Source organism: Crinia signifera, chromosome 6 (genome assembly GCF_055691185.1).
Source record: "Crinia signifera chromosome 6, ASM5569118v1, whole genome shotgun sequence".
NCBI classification, from domain to species: domain Eukaryota; kingdom Metazoa; phylum Chordata; class Amphibia; order Anura; family Myobatrachidae; genus Crinia; species Crinia signifera.
In genome coordinates, this window is record NC_139222.1 from 246,111,834 (window position 1) to 246,136,379 (window position 24,546).

The following is a 24,546-nucleotide window of genomic DNA, read 5'->3' on the forward strand; positions in this document are numbered from 1 at the left end:
GGGCCCGCCTATCTTTGCTTGTTAAAGCAAAGATATCTACATATCGCCCTTTTCTAATCCTATCCCTAGCCCTAGGGCGCAAACCCCGCTTGCGGTGTTCGCGCACTGTACTGCATCGGACTCGACCGATACATTAGAGGATCCGGAGCTATGGGACCTATATTCTCTACGCCTCTTCCGCCTTCGTCTCCTCGTGACGCCATCCGAAAATGACTTATCTTCGGAAGACGTCGATGCCAACGAGGAATCCGAGGTTTCATTTCTGCGCCGTCTCTTCCGAGACTTTGCAGATCTTTTCCGCTTAGCTTTCTTCTCTACAGATGAATCCTCTGACCCACCACTGCTAGACCCTGCAATATCATCATTTGTCCAGTCAGGATCATTCGAGGACTCACCAGTATCAGATGATGCTGCCCTCCTTCTTCTACGTTCACCTCCTCCTCGACTTGACGATGGTCCTTCCATGGCTTGCTCCGCGGATTCTTGACCTGTCAATAGAGGTTCAGTAACAACCCCCATCACAGTTGAAACATTCGGTGCTACCCTTTCTGCTGGGGAAATGGCGTTTCCCCCTCGCGCTGCAGTAATAGTCGAAGCTATTGCTTTGGCTATGATGTCAGATACTGACTCCACAGTCGCCGATGGAGCATTGTCCCCCTGCCCACCTGGCCCGGTGTTTAACAGGGGAGCCACTGCCGACACCACTGCAGCGCATATAGATGTAAGCGCCGATGCGTCCAATGACACCGTGTTACAATCTGTGTTCCTCCCTGTAACCGCGTCCGCATATGAGCGACCCGGTTGCCGTCTGGCCCCTTTTGGGACCCTATCGATCTCTTTAGCCTTCTCTGCGACCAACCTCCTCCTCGCTGCCCGTCTAGATCTGGCGTTAGAATTTCTAACCCCCTCTACCGGATTCATTTCTGAATCACTTTGTTGGCCCCTGTCACTACCCCCACCTTCTTCATTTGAACCAGCAAAGGAGCCTTGCTCTTGCGGATCGGATTCGCTGCTCAGCGAACCCACTTCACCTGATTCGCTGCTCGTGGACCCGGAGTCAGCGGAACCCTCACTATTATCCCGCCACATAGCTACGGCCGATTTGAGCATGGCAAATTCGGCCTCAGTGAGCTTATGTCTCATATCTTCAATGAATTGTCCCCTGGGGTTGCTATCAGGCCTAACTCCACCAGATGGCGCTGCTCTCATACTTACTCTTTTCCCTTTAGCCTGTGACCTCCTGCCATTCCCCCCTCTTACAGCAGAGGGCGCTCCAGGCACAGAAGTGCCTGCAACACCCTCAGCAAGGTGAGCTGCACAACCCCTGCTGCCTTTTCTTCCCCTGGCAGCCATTACGCGCCCAGTGCTCATAGGCACTGCACCCCCCTTATTTGTTTTTGGGCGCGCTCCGGTCCCCCGACCGTCGCGCCGTGCCCTCGCTCCCCTTTCTTTATTTACTGTGGATGCGGGCCCGGAATGACTCCCGGCGCCCGCATCCCTTCTCACTGATCCTGCGGCGGATGCTTCAGGCCTAGTGCCTGAGCTCCGCCGAGTGCCTGCGTTAGACTCGGCGGGGACAGACGCCGGCTCTGACACCCTAGTCCCCGCCGCTCGTGCGCCCGCCTGACGCCCCCGTGTGCCTGCCTGATACTTGCGGCTATCCGGAGGCATTCCTGCACCTCCGGCAGCACCGCTACTACGCGCCGCCATAGCCCTGGTAACCGCCGGAGCGGGCGGTCCCGCCTGCGCTCCGGCAGCCCTCCGACGAGGAGAGGGGGATAGCCCCCGCTCGTCGCCCCTACAGGGAGGCTTAGCTCTGGCCCTAACCGCCACTCTCTGTTCCCCTAGCGCCGCATACCTAGCGGGAGCCCCCGCAGCGCACCTAGGCCTAGCGGACATAGTCTGCATCCACAGCCACAAAAATCACTTATAGAAGAATTAGAGCAAGCAGGGAAGATATTGAAGTATAGAATTTTAGAATACAGTAAGAGTAGAAAGAAATGGAGTGAGAAGGGAAAGAATAGATAGAGAAGAATATGCAATATAATAGATCTGTAACACAGGCTAATAATTGTTCTGTACCCAACAGTCCAACTTTTCCTGAAGCAAGAGGCAGAATCTTCTGGAAGCAAGAACATCACCCCATCAATCTCCACCTCTGACCTCAAGCAGCCTATCCTGGACCGTCATTCAAATCAGCCGGCCCGTCAATCAAGATAAGCCGAACCCCAGGGCCCAGATCCAGTGTGTGAGCTAAGGATTCCTGCCAATAGCCAGGTGAGTTTATGCTGTTTTCAGCCAGACAAGCTGGCTTCTACAGTCTAACAGTGTCCCACCCTGTCCTCACACTCACTGTACAACAGCACTGGGACTGGCGACTGCCTGAGCCAACAGGTCTCCCGCACAGAAGAGCGGTGCCTGGGAGCAGCAAGTCCAGATGCCAGCATCTCGTCCTGCATAAGTACAGAGCTGTCCTCTCCTCTGTCCCTGCAAGCAGCACAAATCTTCTGCACTCCCAACTTGCATGCATGCTCATATGCGGATTAAGGGGGGGGGGGGATATTTCTAGTTACGCTACTGACCCTGGGGTGCCTGAAAGCACTTGGTCAATGTAATAGGCAAAATCAGTGCATGGGGCTTCCAATTATAAAATAACTGGACCGAAGGATGACATATAAGCACAACTTATTTAATTTAATATTTTCTTCTGAAATTCTCGGTAACAAACTTTGCACCTAGGGATGCTGTGAAAAATATTCTGATACTCTTGTGTGCCGTGATTCAAAAAAGTTTGGGAACCAAAATGACATTTCGAAATACAATATATACAGTCGGGCAAAAAAGTATTTAGTCAGCCACCAATTGTGCAAGTTCTCCCACTTAAAAAGATGAGAGAGGCCTGTAATTTTCATCATAGGTATACCTCAACTATGAGAGACAAAATGAGGGAAAAAAAATCCAGAAAATGACATTGTCTGATTTTTAAAGAATTTATTTGCAAATTATGGTGGAAAATAAGTATTTGGTCAAAAACAAACAAGCAAGATTTCTTGCTCTCACAGACCTGTAACTTCTTCTGTAAGAGGCTCCTCTGTCCTCCACTCGTTACCTGTATTAATGACACCTGTTTGAACTCTTTATCTATATAAAAGACACCTGTCCAACACTTCAAACAGTCACACTCCAAACTCCACTATGGCCAAGAGCAAAGAGCTGTCAAAGGACACCAGAAACAAAATTGTAGACCTGCACCAGGCTGGGAAGACTGAATCTGCAATAGGTAAGCAGCTTGGTGTGAAGAAATCAACTGTGGGAGCAATTATTAGGAAATGGAAGGCATACAAGACCACTGATAGTCTCCCTCGATCTGGGGCTCCCCGCAAGATCTCACCCCGTGGGGTCAAAATGATCACAAGAACGGTGATCAAAAATCCCAGAACCACACGGGGGGACCTAGTGAATGACCTGCTGAGAGCTGGGACCAAAGTAACAAAGGCTACCATCAGTAACACACTACGCCGCCAGGGACTCAAATCCTGCAGTGCCAGACGTGTCCCCCTGCTAAAGGCAGTACATGTGCAGGCCCGTCTGAAGTTTGCTAGAGAGCATTTGGATGATCCAGAAGAGGATTGGGAGAATGTCATATGGTCAGATGAAACCAAAATAGAACTTTTTGGTAACAACTCTACTCGTCGTGTTTGGAGGAGAAAAAATGCTGAGTTGCATCCAAAGAACACCATACCTACTGTAAAGCATGGGGGTGGAAACATCATGCTTTGGGGCTGTTTTTCTGCAAAGGGAACAGGACGACTGCTCCGTGTAAAGGAAAGAATGAATGGGGCCATGTATCGTCAGATTTTGAGTGAAAACCTCCTTCCATCAGCAAGGGCATTGAAGATGAAACGTGGCTGGGTCTTTCAGCATGACAACGATCCCAAACACACTGCCCGGGTAACAAAGGAGTGGCTTCGTAAGAAGCATTTCAAGGTCCTGGAGTGGCCGAGCCAGTCTCCAGATCTCAACCCCATAGAAAATCTTTGGAGGGAGTTGAAAGTCCGTGTTGCCCAGCGACAGCCCCAAAACATCACTGCTCTAGAGGAGATCTGCATGGAGGAATGGGCCAAAATACCAGCAACAGTTTGTGAAAACCTTGTGAAGACTTACAGAAAACGTTTGACCTCTGTCATTGCCAACAAAGGGTATATAACAAAGTACTGAGATGAACTTTTGTTATTGACCAAATACTTATTTTCCACCATAATTTGCAAATAAATTCTTTAAAAATCAGACAATGTCATTTTCTGGATTTTTTTTCCTCATTTTGTCTCTCATAGTTGAGGTATACCTATGATGAAAATTACAGGCCTCTCATCTTTTTAAGTGGGAGAACTTGCACAATTGGTGGCTGACTAAATACTTTTTTGCCCGACTGTATGTGTCAAACTTTCAAACCTATAAAACAGAATCGATCAGAAGGATATTCATTATAAAACAATAATAGAGATTCAACAGCAGTAGGTGACTTTCGGGTATGTTCAATTGATGCCGGAATGAATCCAGCATCCATTACTCAATCAACGGGCAAATCCGGATGTCGGATTTGGCCGCTGATTGATGCTCACCTGGCCGGCGAGGGGACAGGGTGAGCACAGCGACGGGAGGCTGGATGGGGCCGAGTGAGCTGCTCTCACCCGGTCCGGCAGCAGGACAGATGAGTGCGGCAGACGGGGTAGGGGCGGCCACCAGAGTGTATGTGATGGTACGGGAGGCGGCGGCAGGGTGCGGGCGGCGGCAGAGAGGAGGGCGGTGCTGTGTAAGTCTTTTCGGCAAGACGGCAGTTTTGACAGTGATTGAATCCGTCACGGATCCCTCCCAGCATGCCCTGCGGCCGGCGCGTCAGTCTGTGCATTATATGCCCTTTATATTTGTATTAATCGCATACCGTCGCATTCCCTAAACAATAAAGGAAAACAATCATCTTAATTGTTTTATTAATCACAAAACTGTAATATGTGATAATGCTATGATGTGAGCCACCATTTTGGTCCACTAGGATACTCTTTATCACTTGCTTGTTTGTTCTAGTCAAAGCATTGTCACAATATTGACGTATCAAATACTTTGCCGTGCTACCTCACACTGGGCGGGATTCTCTAAAATCCGCAGCCCTCTTTGCCCGGCATCGCATTTCTAATGACCGCATATTCTCTAAAATATGCGGTCATTAACGCAAGGGACAGCTCTTGCGGTAAGAGCTGTCCCTTGCGATGCGGCGCCGTTGCTGGACTTCCGGATCTATGACCCGGGAGTCCGTCTGCGCATGCGCAGACTGACGCGCCGGCTACAGGGCATGCTGGGAGGGATCCGTGGCGGATCCCTCACACACCGCTGCGGTAAGAAGCCCATAGGCTTCTGCAGGGAACCGCCAGCTTTTGCTGGCGATTCCCTCCGCAGCGGTGACACTGCGGAGGGAGGTTAGAGAATACAGAAATGCGGTAAAAACCCCGATAACGGGGTTTTTACCGCATTTCTGTGATAGAGAATCCCACCCACTAACTGAAAGCTGGCCTGATCTATACTGGTGGTGAATGAGGGATTATGATTAGTAATTACTACTATTAGCTGTCCACATCTGATGGCAAATGGCAGAAACTGACAATCCGTTATACTTCTGCCACCACTTATAACACGTGACCTAACTAATCATGCATGTACATTTCATAAGCAGTGTAGGCCTAGTCACCTACTGGCTTCACTGAGGTTGTGGCTGCTGTGTTCCATCATATACAGAAAACATGCCAGCACGTGCCGCAGAGACACGCAGACTTTTAAATCACGTTTAAAGGGTTTTGGCTCCTATCAAGCACTTTTGTTTTCATCTTAAAACATGACAACTCGCATAGACCTAAACATGAAACAAGACATAATACAGACACTCCGCACATACAGGAGTACAGACAATTTATTGCTCTGGCGTGCAAATGCATTTTCTGAAACATAACTATTAGCAGATAAGATATCAGCCTTACATGAATCAAGACCCCCACTTATATGTAGGGTGGGGGTGTATTTACCCTGATACGGACACAAGCACATCTGACGAAAGCTATATAGAGTAGAACATGTAAGAAGGGGGGCGGGGGTTGACTCTGTATTGCGCTAATACTTAATTGCTGCACCTCCAAAAATCCCTTCTGTTAGTAAGGGTCAACAGATTTACAGACAGCCGGAATATTTTTTGGGAGCGCGCAAACCAATATACATATGGTACCACCCAAACAATTTTAATACAATCAGAAAAAAACATTCTGGAGGGAGAGACTCTTCATGCATCCATCGTTGGATGTGTTCGCAATAAAGATGAACAATCCGAAAAAAATGAATATTCTTTTATTTCAGAAAGTACCCGACGCATTTCGTCAAAACGACTTCATCAGGGGTAGTTCTTACAGATCTTCCATCTCTTTCAAGCTTTATCCCCCTCAGAACCACCCCCCCCCCCCCCACCAAAAAAAAACAAAACGAAATATTCAGAAAAAACACTGATTACACGGATAACAGAGACCCAACCTGTACTAGCCAGCATTCTTTTCTTTCGTTTTTTAACAGCACAATGTAGAATAAAGCTTTGACACATTCTCCCAACACTAAACCTCTCTGAAAGTTCTGAATCTGCCCACTCCGACATCTTCTGATTTTCAGTAATGCCCACAAATCACTGGTGCATCGGGATCAGTGTCAGATTTGTACTTAGCTCTGGCTCCTACTAAAACAGATTATCAGCTAATAGCTGTTTGGGTACTATGGCTTTAATGCAGATCTGCCAGGGTTTATTCTTAACACTGAAATTGGATTTGCTAAATACCAACGTTTAACGTCTAGCTGCTGATTTATTCAACACCACTGAGAAAGTGCAAAAGCAGTGACCCGCTCAGTGATGCCTGTATCTGGCTATGGATCTCCTCTGTGACATCGAATATCCCTATCAATAAATGGAAGGGGCACACTAGTCCATTTAGAAACGTTGATGAGGAACCGAGCCGTTAAAACGTCTGAGCACGGTGTAGTTCTGATGCATTTAGATGCTGATCTACGATGGCACATTGCCCAGGATGGCACAGCGGCTGGAATAAACCAAAATATACTTTCCCTACAAACAACGCACAGCACTGTGCCCTCGGGCTAATCTGCTCATATCACACTGTAGCAACGCTTGGCTGGTTCTGCCACATTCCTGCAACGCTCGGGTGTAGTCTGGTTATTAGATACAGCAGCTGGGACAGCAGAGAGAAGGTTAACTATACAACAAGGTAAAGGTTACGTCTTGGTTATTACATGCGGAGATGATGCTGTGCTGTTATTTGGTGTGGCCTGAAAGCACAGTCATACCTGTAACTCCCTAGATAGCATTTTAACACCAGCTAAAGACAAGGTAGTGAAACTTTGGAAATAATTTTTCTATATAACTATTTGCTTACAAGTGCAGCACATGAATAAATATTTAATTTTATATATTTTTTTTTTACACATGACATCACAGGGGGGCGGGGAGACACTCATTAGATATTCACTGCGCCTGGTCCCGCTCATTACATATACATGGAGCAGGACCAGCGCAGCGCTCCCTCCACTGCCTCCCCTGCCAGCTCTACCAGGGCGGCAGCTTCTGCTACCTGTGTCCCCACCAGCCCTCCTTCTCCCCCACACATTCCGGTGCAGACAGGGAAGCTTCCATCTCCCTGGAGAAGAGATAAACTGGAGATAAAGTAGAAAGAGAACGCACCAGCCAATCAGCTGTGTTTGAAATATGACAGTTGGGATCTGATTGGCTGGTACGTTATCTCCTTCCACTTTATCTCCAGTTTATCTCTTCACCAGGCTTAATACATCTGCCCCATTGTGTGCTAAAAATGTATCGTATGCGACCAGCAACCGGGGAGCCGAGCAAGGTATCACATTGGCTGCACACAGTACCCCAGAGTAGTGTATGGGGGGCCATAACCCGGGTCATATGACCCAGGTCCCATTTACAGCATGTGAAGAATTGCATAACCCCGGATTGGTGCCTGGGTTGGAAAGAGGTCTGACCCAGTGAGGAACGGTGTTCGAAATCATGGGCAGACCTGGGTCTCTAGTAAAAAATGTTTTATTCCCCTTACCCACACTTGTTCTGCAGATAGGAACCCTCAGCTCTGAGGTCTGAAGAAAATACATTAAGTTGGGGTGTAACAGTTTTGGAAGAAGAACATAAAGGTCAGTTTTATAGCTGATAAGGTGAGTGTTTGATGAATATTTTATTTGATTCTTCTATTAACATATTGATCTAAACTTTCAGAGTATGACAACCAGGCAGGGAACAGATGTAAGCGCAGCACAAACACAGGCACGCTTCCAGTGCTGCAATAGATCCGGCAATTTGTTCCAAATATAAAAATTGTAATAAAAATTCTGCAGTCTGATAGAGAAAATGACATTTTATATCCACCTTGTGCCTGAAGCAATAACTGTTTCCCCAGGATACTATTCTGGCTTTACAGTGGAAGCCATGGGGGTAATCTTCTAGATAGACCACAAATACTGGTTTTACATGAATATTTGCAGCAATTCCTGTGCATTTTACTAGTTAAAAACAGAACATGTACGAACAGCCATCCGGTTATCTCTGTATTGTGTGTGAAAGCTGGGTCCTACCGGAGATGTAATCTGACTGGAGATGAATAGCACAATGTGGGACTACTCCCTGCTACATGAGGAAGACGTGTGGCTATGTCTGACTGACACCCCCATGGCCATTACTGACTGAAACAATGTGTGAGGAACACCGATCATCTATCTATTTTGACTGTTTCAGTAACAGACAGGGCCAGATGCACTAAGCTTCAAAAGTGATAACATGGAGAGTGATATACAGCCAGCCAATCAGCTCCTACCTGCAATGTCACAAACTGTGTTTGATAAATGTCAGGGAGAAGCTGATTGGTTGGTTGTTTATCGCTCTCCATTTTATCACTTTTGAAGCTTAGTGCATCTGGCCATTAAATATTTGCGATTTATACTACAGTGACGATCTAGTCTAGAAATACACTAGAATGGTATGGACCCTTATTGACCAAATAAACTGTGTGAAAAGTGGGACATGTCATGTACTTCCGATTCGATGCGCTGTCCATCCAGAGATTGACATGGCGGCCACAAGCATACATTGTATCCTAAGGCAGTCAATGGCACCTCATATGATAGGGGAAATTTACTAAGATGGGAGATCTATTTCAGATGGGATGATGCTACGGGCAATCAGATACTTTCTATGATCTTCTAGAAGGTAGTAAGTAAATACGTCGGAGATTCTGATTGGATGCCATAGCAACAACCGATGTGAGATCCTATTCTATCTTAGTAAATTTTCCCCGCTATATCTTACGCAAAAGGACCTCATACGATGTATCACATGCGATCCTAGCTGTGGGGGAGCCCGGTGGGGAGTTGCTGATGTATCCCGTTGGATGGAGAAACTGCAGCTGCCATAGGGTTGGTGTACAATTCTAAGGATGCACCCAATCAGTATTACAGCATCTACAGATGCTGAAAGTGGCCATCTCTGTACTGTCACATTTGGACACACAAATGCACGCCAGGGGTAGTACTGTGTATTGGCATTGCATAAAGTCACACAAGAGTGGCTGTCAAAAGATGCAGAAATGAGCGTGGCTGCGTCCGACCTAGATTTGGTCTCATACGTAGCAGGAGAATTGAGATTTTTCAGGTACTTTCCAGCACCCACCAACTTCCTAGTGCAGTGTGCAGGCTAGGGAATAATACTGTGAATCACAGGTGTGTATGTTGGGGCCAAAGCTAAAATGAAGCAAATCGCATTGTTTAAGCCCAGCACCCTCCACATGGACCTGCGGGTCTAGGAACGTGAGAGCCCAGCTGCGCCCCCTTCAGTTGCTTCTCCCATAGAGAATTTCAAAAGCTGCTAAATATACAATTCATATTACCATCATTCTAGTACATAACTTTATATATTACCAGAATACTCCACAGTGCTACATTTAGGAACAAATAAAGAAAATCAATCAATCAATCAATCAAGACTAGTTACTTTCAAGCAAACATAGTTAAAAGGACCCTGCTCCCAAGATTGCAGTCTGTAGGGAAATAGTACATTGATATATGAGGCAAAGAGCTTCAGATTGTATATTGGGGCAGCCAGATTGCAATGGGAAAAGGGGACTAGTTGGTTCCGTGAGCGGGTCACGCAGCACTATTTCAGAGTCCATAAATAGAGTATACAGTAGGAGGAGAATAATGTCTTTTATGAACTACATAGAGGGATGGTAATCAGGTAGAACAGGGGGTACTCCAAGCAATTGATAATACTTTAAAGCAGATCTTTGCTTGCACCATTAGGCTGTGCAGGGGGTAGAGTTGTAAGAAAAGTTAAAAGATATCCATTTATTAATATACACCTATGAGAGTAGAAATCGGTTATACTAGACTTAGTACAACTACATGCAATCTAACCTCCGGGCGCTCCATCAAGCTTTCATTCACCTCCCAGCAGGGGAATTTTTGTGCAGGCTCCAGCAGGAACTGTGGCCCTTATTCTAGTTCACTCTTTCTGACAAAATATTTCTCAGATGGACAAAACCATGTGCACTGCAGGTGAGGCAGGTGTAAAACCCCACCCAAATCTAATTATCTCTGCACAAGTAACACCTGCCTCACCTGCAGTGCACATGGTTTTGTCCATCTGAGAAATATTTTGTAAGAAAGAGTGAACTAGAATAAGGGCCACAGTTCCTGCTGGAGCCTGCACAACAATAGCCCTGCCTCCCAGACTTCAGAGGGGCCCTTATACTCATGTTTTCATTCTAGCTTATTACCCCTCCTACTAATGGGGCCTACACACGTCATGATTTAGGGGCATCTTCTAAGTGATCTCACTTATAAAATGCCCTTGCATCGCTCCGTGTGTAGGGGCCATAGCGACAAGTGATACGTGGCCCAACATGTCGATATTGCTCTGCAGTTAATATACGCCATGCTGTGTATATATATATATATATATATATATATATATATATATTTTTTTTTTTTTTTTTAATGAAAGTATCACTTCGCAATAAATAGTAATCACTCAGTAATCGTGACATGTAAGAGGAGATACAATGAATGATTACCACAATGACATAGGAAATCACATAAGCAGTATGTTGGGTTCCAGTAGTTATCGTATCATCATATATGGAACACCATAGTAATGACGTGTAAGAGAAAATACAGTAAGTAACAATAAAATGACATGGAGATAAACATAAAGATACATAAGCAACAGCATGCTAGTTCTATTAGTAGTGTTTCCTCATATATAGAGCATGACGTTGACCAATCCGCCTAACTAACATATATAGCCATGGAGACATGGGAGGACCCCGACCCTGCAGAAACCTTTCCACCAGGCATAAACACCAAATGATAATCTATGTAACTGTGGGATCCCCCATGAGCACTCTTGTTTCATAGTATTCTGTATTTTGAAGAGAGCCTTTGATTCTGCCCTGGAAATCACTAGGAAGGGTACCAATATAGGTCTCCCAAGTTGCAAAGAAGCCAGTTATTAGCTGGGGTTTATGTTGTGTGGTTTCCAACCAATCCATAAAAAAATATATGTTGTAGCTTAATTTTAAACCAGTCTGGAGCGGGTGGGTTTGGAGCGATCCATAACTGTAAAATAGCTTTACGTGCCGCTGCACTTATTGCCATGACCAAAGTTTTACACCCTTTAGTTATCCTCTGGGATTCAGGAGGAATTCCAAAAATTGCCCACTCCACAGTAAAGGGTAAGTCATTTACTAGAAGTGTAGTTGTAAACATTCTGACCCGCTGCCCAAATCCACAGAGCATAGAACAGGAATGCTGTATATTAATCATTCTCACCGGAGAACACTGGCCCTGACAGATCAATTAGCACACAGCACTGACACATCACTGTGTGCTGAGCGATCTTGTATCGCTCAGAACGCTCAGCACATCTTCCCTGCAATCAGTGCATTCAACCCTCTTTGGGGGGGGTATTCAATCTGGAGGTCACGGCGGTCAAGCTTGCTCGACCGAGAACATGCAGTTAGAATTCAATGTCCCGCCTGCAGCGGGACGATAAGGGGGCGTGGCTGCGACTTGCTGCCGGGAAGAGGCGAGCTGCAGCTGGCAGCTCGTCACTTCCCGGCCGTTCTCGGCAGAACGAGGAAGACAGCATTGAATAGGGCCCGACGGACATCTCCCCCGTGAGGAGATGGTCGCCGGTGATTGAATACCCCCCTTTATGTTCACCCATATCTCCATTTGTCTTCTCTACATACTGTAATTATGCGAAATGGATGTTGTAATTATGTATCAATGAGCATTTATCGAATGTCTGCCTTAGTCTGTACTTATGTATCATGGTGTCAATGTTACCCCCTAGTATGTTGCTATAGAACTCATTGGGGTGCCCTAAAAAAAAAAGATAAAAATACATATATAGATGCAGGGAATGGCAAAGTAAGAATATAACAGCAGCACTGGCAGAATATTTAGTCTATATTGGGATAAAACATCAGATTATATTGCTTTATATTGCATAGTCAAAGAATGGCTGCCTATAGGCCACAGCACTACCTTGAAGCCACACAGAGATAAGACTACAGTGGTTTTAAACCATCTCAAATGAAATAACTGAAGTGAGCACCGAGTACTGTCCTCATGTTGTATACTGTATTGTAGGGAGCCCGTGCAAACACATTCTGCATGACTAGCAAACAATACATAAAAGGGTATTCCTGTCCGGGAAGGAACAGATGATAAAATGATAAGTCTTGTCTGTACTGTACTTACAATGTAGCAGCATTTCGGGGAGAAGGCGTACGTTCCACAGACATGCAGGTGGGTATGATTAAGCCTCTGCAAGAGCCTTATATGGTTGAAGCACTCAGTCTGTAGGCAAAAGAAAAATGAAAATTATATTCTAACACTAGAGCACTAAATTTTACTGCTGAGGAGACAAAGTAATCTTACATTAAACAGCAACTGGTTCAAAGATTAACCTCAGCAAAACGTTTGCTTCTAAGAAGATCCACTGTGACTGAGGAGAAACGGCAAGTAATAACATTCTGCACATAGCATGTGTTCCGTAGTCATGAGAATGTTTAAATCAAATTCTGGTACTTGTGTATTATCACGACGCCCATCGCATCGCAGACCATAAGGCATACGATGGTATGCGATGCGATGTTACCCGATGACAGACGATGTTATCCAATTTTAAATTGTATACCATCGCATTGTATGGCATTGTATGCCATTGTATCGCATATACAATGGTATGCGATTAAAAATTGTATAAGCACCCTAATGGGTTTTTCAATGTTAAAAGTGGCCCCTATTAGATAATTAACTGTGATAGGTGCTTAGTATGTTAAAAGCACCCCCAACGGCACCCCCACTATCAACGCCACTATCAGCGGTACGCGTCCTCCGACTTTTTCATACCCCCACTATCCACGTCGGCGTGGAGTTGATTTTAAATAGTGTGGCGAGCGCAGCGAGGCCGAAGTGTGGCGAGCGCAGCGAGCCCCGCGAGGGGACGTGGAATACATGTAAAGTAATACGCGTCCGCTCACCACGCTTCGGGCTCGGTGGCTCGCTGCGCTTGCAACACTATATAAAATCAACTCCACGCCAACGTGGATAGTGGGGGTATGAAAAGGTCGGAGGACGCGTACCGCCGCTCGCCACACTTCGGGTTGGTGTTCATAGTGGGGGTGGCGTAGGGGTACATTTAACATTGTAAGCCTCCCTTAGGGTGCTTATACAATTAAAAATCGTATAGGGGGCCTATACAATTTATAATCGCATTGTATCTGTGTGCATCGGGTGTATGGCATGCGATGCGATTATATCTCGTACGACTTAATATCGTGGGCGCCGTGATAATAAACAAATACCCAAATTCTTTAGAAACTGGTTTAAAAGTTGATGCATATACTGCATACGTGTGGATGCGTATGTATGTATGTATGTATGTGGTGAATGTGAAAGGAACCGCACAGAAATTCAAAAAAAGGAACCAATATAATAGACTACTGACAACAATTCCTGTAGTTGTTTTATGGTGGTGCGCCCAGCATTTAGTATAGTAACTGAAGAACAAAGGAGTTTACCTGCAAAGAGGCAGGTTAAAGACAAAAACGCTTTTTGGGCACATTCTTTAGATCGATTTCGATCTCATTTCATATGAATAATGATTCATTTTTAAAATATAGATTTTTTTCAAGACTAGTTCAAATATACAGGATTACCGTGGGAAAGTCCCGGCGTATGGGGATGTTCCCGCATCTTGCCCGGGACCAGCAGCGTCACTCGGCGGTGATGGGGGGGGGGGGGCAGTTGGGAGTTCCCGCTGCCACCCGCAGCAAAACTGGCAGGGTGTGCCAGCTATGGAAGAAAAGTGCTATATAAATAATATTATTATTTTTGCTGCTGCCTTTGAGCAGCATGATCAAGATGGCGCAAATGGCTGCCTAGGAACTGTGCCACTCAGCCATATGTACCCTTGTGTCTCCCCTGTCTCGCACACTGCATAGCAACCTATAACTGTACTGTCTCTGCTTATATTGTTACCTACCTGGCTGTTGCAGCGACCAGTGGCACCGTTGTTGGCTGCCTAGGCACTGTGCAGCACGGCAGGTAGGTGTTCCCTGTGTGATAACTGTACTGTCTCTGCTTATATTGTTACCTACAGATGGTAAGCAGCAGCCAGGCTCTCCATCTGTCTGAGACGCACGCGAGTCTCAGTTTCCATACGGCGGGGTGACGGGAACCTGTCCGTCTCCGCTTCAGGGAGACGGACAGGGTTGGGGGGTGCAGGGAGGCGGTGGGGACCCCGGGTGACCGCCGACAAGCCGGCAGGGACCCGGGGGAAGCGCCGTCGGAAGGTGACGCGCGTGCATCTCGTGCGTGCGCGTCCCCTTTCGCAGATACAGATGTCGGCGGGCCGGGGGATGGCGGGTGGCGTCGCCATCGCCATCCCCTGCAAAGACAAGCCTGGCTCCATCTGTACCTGGCTGTTGCACTGATGGCTAGGCGCTGTGCAGCCCAGCGAATATATGTTCCCTGCATCTACAATCCCCAAGGGAACATCGAACGTATACCTGTATGTGTTATGTATATCTGTACTGTCCCTGTTTAACTGTTACCTAAACGGCTGTTGCTCAGCAATCCAAATCAAATTCCTAGTATACCTGGCCAATAAAGCTGATTCTGATGCTAATGCACTTTAGGCAATTTTAGGCACTGACTGACCCAACAGATTCTGGAAACTCCGCACACCAAGGGCGGGATGCACTAAATTCTGCAGCCCCATTCCCCGCACATCGCCAGATACTGCAGAGATAATTATTGCATATGCACTAACATATGTGATAATTATTGCAAAGGACAACTCTTGCGTTAGGTCCACATGGGTCTTCAAACTGCGGCCCTCCAAATGTTGTGAAACTACAAATCCCAGCATGCCTTGCCACAGTTTTGCTATAAGGGAGTGTTAAAACTGTGGCAAGGCATGCTGGGATTTGTAGTTTCACAACAACTGGAGGGCCACAGTTTGAAGACCCATGCGTTAGGAGCTGCCCTTTGTGTTGCACCAGTGATGTGTAGTGGGTCCCCGGCGGCTCCCCCTCCCTCTATTACCCGGAGCGGATGCTGCTGCGGTCGGGCTCTCCTCCTCCCTGTACCCAAAAGAGGATGTACAGTGTAGGGAGGAGGAGGTCACTGGTCCAGGCAGCACAGCACTGTGCTGCCCAGACATAGGGGAGGGGGACAGCGGGGGTCTGTGCAGGGTGGTAGTTTTTTTTTTTGGATTAGTGCATCGCTCCCCAAACCTTTCTTTAGTGGCTTAACCCTTTCAGTGCCAACATTTCTGTGAGCGATGCGCAAAATATCGGCTAAAAAAAAATGCCAGCATCGCTCACATTTGTTATATAAATGAAAATAAAAACTGTTGTGTTAGAAGGTAAATAATACAGGTCATTATGATGAATAAAAATGTTTGCTTGCCAATTTTCACACCAATTTTGACAACTTCACTTGGCAATCAAAGGGTTAATACATGGGTGATTCCTTCATTTTCAGTTACCCATTCATTATATGGACAAAGAAGTGCCAGTGGTGCCGTACTCACTCAAATTGTAATAATGAGGCACGTTCTACTGCTCGCGCGTTATTGTGCACCAACAGTACAGCAGAAGATGTTGGTAAATGAGCAACGCATGAAAAGCCCATAACAGACACGCAGAAATCAGCAAGACGTGTCTAAAGCCCACATTACATTTTATCCATTTCCCAGTGTACATGTGTGAACGAGACTCGGCAGCTGAATAAAGATCAAAGCGGCGGCAACAAATACGTTTCAGCAGAACAAGTCACACATACACAATAAGATGGAAACGGCTTGGGAGATAAATAAAAAAGTGGATTAGAATCCGTGTTTGAAGATGAGGTCTGTACTATACACAATGGAAGGCTTAAGTTTGATTGTAAGGAATACCTATATGCTGTATATACTTCACAGGGAAATCAGACTCAGAGGCTGATGCCTAGAGCATTCTCCATGACTGTAGCTGTAGATCCTACATGATGGATACGGGAGTTACGTGTGGCCTAGGAAGGATCCAGCTTTTTGCTTTTAATCATTTTTCTTCTCCTATAAGTCATGCAACATGTACCAAACACAAAAACAGGCAAATCCCAGTACCTGATTGTTTTTTCCTTTTTCCTGACACTTTTCAATGTCATTATATGTGACCTCCCACGGGATCTAAAATAGACAAATACATTGTTTAGAGTTTGGAAAAAGAATCACAAAACCCATTCATGAAACAAACATATATTAAATTGGTGAAGCACGAAACGCCTAAGAGTCACATTAATTATGGACCACAAGAGTTCCATATCTGATGCAGAGCCAGTGTGGACTGTAGTTTTGTTCGGGTATCATCACGCTAATGACAATATGGTCTAATATGGCCTGTGTGCGATCAAGACATTTAGGCAGGCCTGCCATATATGGCCAACCAGTGGCGGTTTTTTACTATGGGCTGCAGGACTGTTGCGTGCGCGCGCCGCGCCCCCCCCCCCAGATAAAATTTGACTCTGCTCAACCGTAGTGAAGCCTGACTGCACTGGCTTCACTGTGTCTGGCAGTGACTTCCTATTGGAAGTCCTAACTGCCAATCACCCACATATCAAAGCAGTCCTATTGGGAGGTGTTCCCTCCATCCAGGCTGCCTTGCCAGGCAGCCCAAATTTGCCTCTACGGGCCGATGCAGCCCATAGAAGCTGGAGGTATGCACAGGTGCTGCACCGGTCATCTGCATGTCATCTGCCATGGGGGGGGGGGGGGGTGGTTGGGGGGGGGATGCCAGCAGCGCGACCAGTGGCCAGTCCCCCTCCATCAATGAGGTAGGAGCTGCCGCTGTTGTGGCCAACCTTACTAAAGGTAGGCTACAGACCATTCCTCTCCACTGATGTGACCAAAATTCTCATTCACTCTCTTGTCATCTTTCACCTTGACTACTGCAACATCCTTCTCTCCGAGCTACCTCTTGCCCGCCTCGCCCCTCTCCAATCCATTCTTAACGCCACTGCTAGGCTCATCTTCCTCTCACGCTGCTCTACCTCCGCCTCCCCCTTCTGTCTATCTCTTCACTGGCTCCCCATTACTTTCCGAGTTCTCTTTAAACTCCTCACCACCACCTACAAGGCTCTCTCCTCCTCCACCGCTCCATACCTCTGTTCACTGATCTGTATCCACACTCCCTCCCGTCCTCTTCGCTCTGCTGCGACCGCCGCCTGACCACTCACCTAATCACCTCCTCCCACTCCCGTGTCCAAGACTTCTCTCGCGCTGCCCCCCTGCACTGGAACAACCTCCCGCCACCCATCAGGCTTTCTGATTCCCTTACCTCCTTCAAGCGCTCCCTCAAAACCCACTTCTTCCGGCTAGCCTATCCCTCCTCCTAACCTCTTTCGCTCCTCCTATCCTGCCTACCCTACCCCTCCATCCGTTCCCATCCATTCCTACTTATCCTATTGTTTGTCGTTCGTCCACCCACCTCCTTTTAGTCTGTTAACTCTTATGAGTAGGGCCCTCCTTCCTCACGTACTGACCCTACCTCTTTACCTCACCAGTGCTCCTGCCCTGTTCTTCCATTCCTCTACTTCATCTTCAGTCTCCTCGACCATTTCGACATCTACTTCAGAACTGATGCTGATTTTAGTTCTACCAGCTATACCCCTATTTATGCTGTATTTTATCAACACACCCTGTACGCTACCTTGTAATTAGTTTTTTTGTTTGCTATGTACGGCGCTGCGGACACTTTGTGGCGCCTTATAAATAAACAAACTACTACTACTACATATCAGCTCTAAATGTTATCGATGGCAGCAGAGGGTGTTTATAGCAGGTGAGATATCTTTTGGGGGACTTTAACTTTTTAGGCAGAGCATTTGTTTTGATCAAACCTTTAACACCCACTGTTTAACCCTTTGAGTGCCAACATCTGTGAGGGATGTGCAAAATACCCACTAAAAATGCCAGCGTCACTCACATTTGTTATATAAATTCAAATAAAAAATGCTGGGAATTTTTTTTATATTTCCTATATAAGGTAAATATTACAGGTCATTATGATGAATAAAAATGTTTGCTTGGCAATTTTCACACCTATTTTGACAAATTCACTTGGCACTCAAAGGGTTAAAAACTGTAAACGTTGATATAAAGAATGTCTGCCCCTATGTGCTGGCCTGCTTTCTTTTCAGTAGTTTTGTATATATTCTATATTTTACACAAACACATAACTTCAAACAACTATCATGGAAGGAAAGGGGGCAGAAAAATAAATCTCAGAAAAATAAATAAGGAATAATATAAGAGATCCTTTTCTGGCATTCTGACTCTAAAAGTGCATACACCTGGTGCGATAAAATGAGCGATATCACTCATTTTATCGCACCGTGTGTATGCTGCACATAATGGCTCATGCATGCTCCCGCTGGTCATTTACCCACATGCACATATGACAGAGCGAATCGCTAACAAGGGTCATGCTGCAGAGTGCCCCCCCCCCGCCATTGTTAGTCGCTTGCATTGGCAAAAGTGTATGTACTTCCCGATACCAGTACCTAGCCAGATCCACGTAGCTGCAGATACATCGGTGGCTGCGGGATTGCTAGGTGTGTATGCATCTCAAAAGACCTCAATCCCCTTTCTGCCAGGTCTGTTATATGTGGGGTCATACATAGGACACAAATGATTGTTGCATCTACGTGAAATGAAATAATCTTCCACATACAATACAATTCTGATGCTGCTGTCTGTGTGTAAATACAACATCTCCTTCACATTCCCTAAAGCAGAAGGAGGAGAATCTTATGATCATCTGCTGAGTCACAAGCACAATGGGGTCAAGGATCAGAAACGTCACTACTGGTGTCAGAGAGTAAATGTCTTATTGACAGAAGTGCTGATACCTCGGTCTACGTGTACATGACTCACCAACCTTCCATCTAACAGACACTTGCTGGTGTTTTGTGCACATCTTCATTTTAAAGAACACTGGAGCAAAATTTTGAGCCGCTAAACACATCTAATAACTGCCGATTAATCTTCGATTCTGACAGGGGATAGACCATACTTGCCTACTGCTGGCAATCATACAATACCAGGAAAGTCCAGGAACAGAGCATTTTCTCCCTCATGGAGAGGTAGGCAAGTATGGGATAAACACTTCGGGTGAAATTTAGGATGAGATTCAGAAAATGAGAGATTTGGTAAGAAATCTCCAGTGTATTTTATTTGTTTTTAAAGCGGCAATCATTTACACTGCAAAATCAAAACTGGTTTTGCAGTGTAAATTATTGGCGCTTCAAAAAAAAAAACAGGAGACTGCACTCTCATCCTATTAAAATGTCCCACTTATTTTCATATTTACATCAGACGGTACTTGTGTATTAATCACGGAGCCCATCGCATTGCATAACATAAGGCTTAATATGGTATGCAATGAGATGAGATGTGCTGCGATTGGACCCGATGTTATACAATTTAAAATTGTATAACATTGTATATGGCATACAATGAGATGAGATGAGATTTTTAATTGTATAAGCACATTAATGGGTGCTTTCAATGTTAATTGCCCCCCTATAAGATTTTTAATTGTATAAGACCCTAATGGGTGCTTACAATGTTAAATGCACCCCCACGCCACCCCCACTATCAACGCCAACCCGAAGCGCGGTTATACAATTTAAAATCTCATCTCATCTCATCGTATGCCATTGTATGCCATATACAATGGTATACAATTTTAAATTGTATAAGATGCCATAAGATGGAAATCGTGGGCGCCGTGCTAATACACAAGTACCCATCAGACTTTCCTTTTGAACCTTCCTGAGCCTGAGGTGGACCAGTATCAGAGGGATAGTGATTGTTCCACAACATTAAATTAGTTAAGTCCACTCATACAGGTTACGTATCCCTTATCCAGATATCATAAAACTGAAATATCCCAAAAAATTTAGGTTTTCGGAGTATCACGGTTTTTCGTCGTCGTTGTTGTTGTTGGTTCCTTTACAGTTAGGAGCTGATTGGCCGGTGATAAAGTATCAGCCACATTATCACTTCACCAAGCTTAATAAATCTGCCCTAAAAAGTCTTATGCAGAAAGAGTGCCATCCATCCAAACAATGAACTAATGCAATATTTAAATACATTACTATTGATGTACAGGGTGTGGGTTTTCTAGACTGGGCTTCCAGTTATGTGGCTAATCCACACAACAAAGCCTAGCTACCTAATCCATACAGTCCAATTGTTCTGTCTACTACTGGTGCAGGGCTAATGAGCCACAAATTGCCCAGTACTGGACTCCAGGAAATTACCTGAGCTCTGATACCCACGCAAAGCTCCCGAAAAGAAAAAATATATATGTTTCTTTTATTACTTAGTAGTATGCCATTTACCATTATTCATATCTTCAGTCTGCTTTTTTTTTTACTCTTCAGTAAATTTTTTCCCGTGTCATGGGGCTGCCATGGGAACCAGTTCCATGGCACATGAAGTAGTGAGCAGAGAGGCTTTGGCACACCCCTCTGAGCTCACTAGCAAAAAATATGTATGCCTGAGTGTTACTAACAGCCATACTTATCAGCCCCCTAGAAACAATGCTTTAGGTTTACAAGACAATCTAACATAATTAAACAAGAATAAATCAGAATTTTACAAATAAAGTGTAGCTATACAAAATGAATACACTTTTTATAAATACCGGTTTTACTCATAAATAAGGTAAGAACTAAGACAAGTAATTATGAACAGTACATTTAGCAGGACTGTGAACTGATCATCTACCATAAAACTTACCGTTTTCTGGGACCCGTGAGAAATGTCACTAAGGTTGAGCGAAAAGATGGCCCCTCTGGCCCCCACATAGAGAATTCCATGTTCATCCTCCAGAAGCAATGTGCTGTAATTCTTTACATTATCACTAAACCATTTCACATCCGAAAGTTCTGTGGGAAGAAAAAGCCAATAATTAGAATACGGTTGTGCAAATAACGCAGATAAAGGCTTAAGCAACAAAACACGGTGTGATTCCTTTTCAATTCAACCCCGATTTGATCGTATCGCACGGCACAGTGTACCCATTCGATTTGGACTATATAGTACAGATTTCTACTATATAATCTTGCCTGTAGAGTCTATTTTTCTATTCGATATATTCTGAATAGGAGTGCGCATCGAATTGGGATCGAATGAGGCTGAAAACCATTTGATTCCGATTAGATTTTGACTATATATTCAAAATCAAATTGAAAGTTGCCGTGAACCACACCAAGGCCCTTATGCTGGTTGACTCGCAAGGCTGCAATTTCTTTTAGTTACATAGTAATGGCACTCTTTAGATGTGTGCCCAGCTAAGTTTGTAGTATGGGTTTTTAATTTAGTATGTAAAACGTTTACTGATTTGGTAAGATATTCTGCAGGCTCCGCACAGGTTTGTACATGAGTAGATAATGCACCTGCATCATGGCTGACTTAATACAGATTTATATTTTCACCACTATAAGATTAGATTTTCACCACCAAAGTGTGAAAATGTAATAGAGTAAAGCAGGGCCAGCTCCATGCCTCCTAGTGCCCTGAGTGAAATTAGAAGCGCCCCCCCCCCCCCCCCGGGGGTTGTGTGTGCAGCTGCACAGCGGGTAGTCCGGGACGGATACAGGGGAAGGCAGGTGGTACCTGGGCAACGTGAAACGCCCGGGGGCTGTGGGTGCAGCGGTGGAGCGGGCAGTCTGCAGTATCCGGGAAGCACTGAGTGAGCGGCCACTGTGGACAGCGGTGGCAGAATTTGAAAATTCAAAAGATAGGCTGGCCGCTGATTGGCTGAGACTGCACCCACAGCCCCTGGGCACTTCACGCTGCCCGCACCCCACTCTGCCCAGGTACCACCTGCCTCCCACTGTATCCATCCATGACTGACGCCGCCCTTAGGAGTTGGCGCCCAGCACATCCCACAAGCCAGCCATGTAGTAAAGCATATTCTGTTGTAAGAATCTAAGCCATGGCTTTAGAGCCAGGTACATATTAGGGCTAATATCGAATGATTTCCCTTGAACTTTCCCTTGTCCCAGACAAACGGTATTGTGCATACACACTGAGCAATATTGTTAACTATATCATTAAGTGACCTCATCCTATCCCAGCTCAGCACATGCAGTGGTTGACTGTAGTTAAAACTGAGTGGCATGTACAAGGAAAGAAAGTGCTAAGCAAATAAAGAAGTAGATTATGATTGGTTGTCCATAGCAACATTCCCATGTGAAAAAGAACTCCCATCTTCATACATTTCCCCTTAGGCTACTTTGAGCTCAAAATCTCCTAGTGCGCATGGGCGCGCGATGCGCACTGAGCACTATTGCGCACTCCCGCATTATTGCCGTCTGTCGCCCAAGTGAACCGCTTTCTATTCTCTCCTGAAGATCGCTGGGCCCAGTGATTTTCATTACGTTGCTGATTGATAAAAACTCCCAGTGTGTACGCACCTTTAGTCTGTATGGGGCTTAAGTGACTCACAAGATTTGCTAACTTACTATACTGTAGCTTGTGAACAAAAGAAAAAGTTTTTAAATGTGAATCTGTCATAAGCACGTAATAAAGGTTTGTTTGTGACTTTACGGTGAAGTAATTTTCAACATTTCTTACATCATTGCGTGTGTTGGAAAGTCCAAGCTAAAACCCGTATTTCTTGTCTTTAAACAGGTTACTCTAAGTTACTCTAGTACTTACAGTATTTACTTACTGCAACGTGACACAATTCATAAAACAACAAGTTTACAAGATTCGTAGGGATGTTCACACCGTCAGGAAATACAAACTGATCCTATTTTGTACAGTTCACACTTGTCCAACATAAATACTGAGAGCTCAACATATAATTATATTCCTTCAGCAGAACTTCACCAGTCAGCCAATTCTCACAATCACAATTAGTGCTGTCAGAGTATGACCTCACACACAATCATTTCTCACTCATTATTTAACCATAGATTGCACCAGTCTGGCCTTAGCAGTGATTTGGGGTGTAGCAGACATGGCAGCATGATCATTATTATTTAACCTTTGGTGTTTATTGTACAATTGTCTGCTTCCAGAACATCAGTGGCGTTTTTGCAGAAGAAAAGCAGGAGGCAGGATAAAGCTATCTAGTATCTTAGCAGACAAATGTTGCTTTTGAGGGAAGTAAGAAGGGATAGTATGGATATTATTTATTTACAGTTTCTTATATAGCGCAGCATATTCCGTTGAGCTTTACAATTGGATATTCCTTTCTAATACAAACCTCATATACACACTAGGGGTGAGATGCACTAAGCCTTGAAAGTAATAAAATGGAGAGTGATAAACCGCCAACCAATCAGCTCCTACCTGTCATTTTTCAAACACATCCTGTGACATAGCAGTTAGGAGATGATTGGCTGGGCTGTTTATCACTCTCCATTTGATCCTTTTTCAAGTGTAGTACATCTGGCCCAGAGTGAGGCAGTTGGCAGGTGTGTACACCTGACATTTCTGAACTATGATGTTCACAGACAAATTAAGTCAGCTTTGCAGCACAGGCGATGACGATATATCTGAAGATATATTGACTCATCTGGCTGTGTGTACTGTACACTTGCTGCAGGGCTGATGACACAGCTGAGCGGGCAATTTCAAATGCCTGTCCAGATATCATCAGGACAACACATCAAACAGCCGATCGGTATCTTAATACACTTATGTGAATTGTCCACCCTGTCGGCGTGTCAGCGGGTCCACCGACATGTGTGTACACAGTTTAAGGATGAGGCCTTGGCAGTATTCACAATCTTTGGCAAGTTTGATTTGATTCGAGCCTTACATTAGATTATCTACATCTCCCCAGGAACGTCTGGGAG

The 24,546-nt window shown here is 45.2% G+C and overlaps 1 protein-coding gene across 3 annotated transcripts in view; it reads right to left on the reverse strand.

The window, feature by feature from the left end:
- Positions 1–24,546, reverse strand: part of SEMA4G (semaphorin 4G) — a 221,122-nt gene that overhangs the window by 92,797 nt on the left and 103,779 nt on the right. For all 3 annotated transcript variants that reach the window (XM_083149232.1, XM_083149233.1, XM_083149234.1), the window contains exons 3-5: positions 21,473–21,621; positions 16,793–16,855; positions 12,877–12,975 (exon numbers count right to left, since the gene is read on the reverse strand). In XM_083149232.1, the coding sequence (XP_083005358.1) occupies positions 12,877–12,975; positions 16,793–16,855; positions 21,473–21,621 (311 nt within the window). The remainder of the gene's footprint in view (positions 1–12,876; positions 12,976–16,792; positions 16,856–21,472; positions 21,622–24,546) is intronic.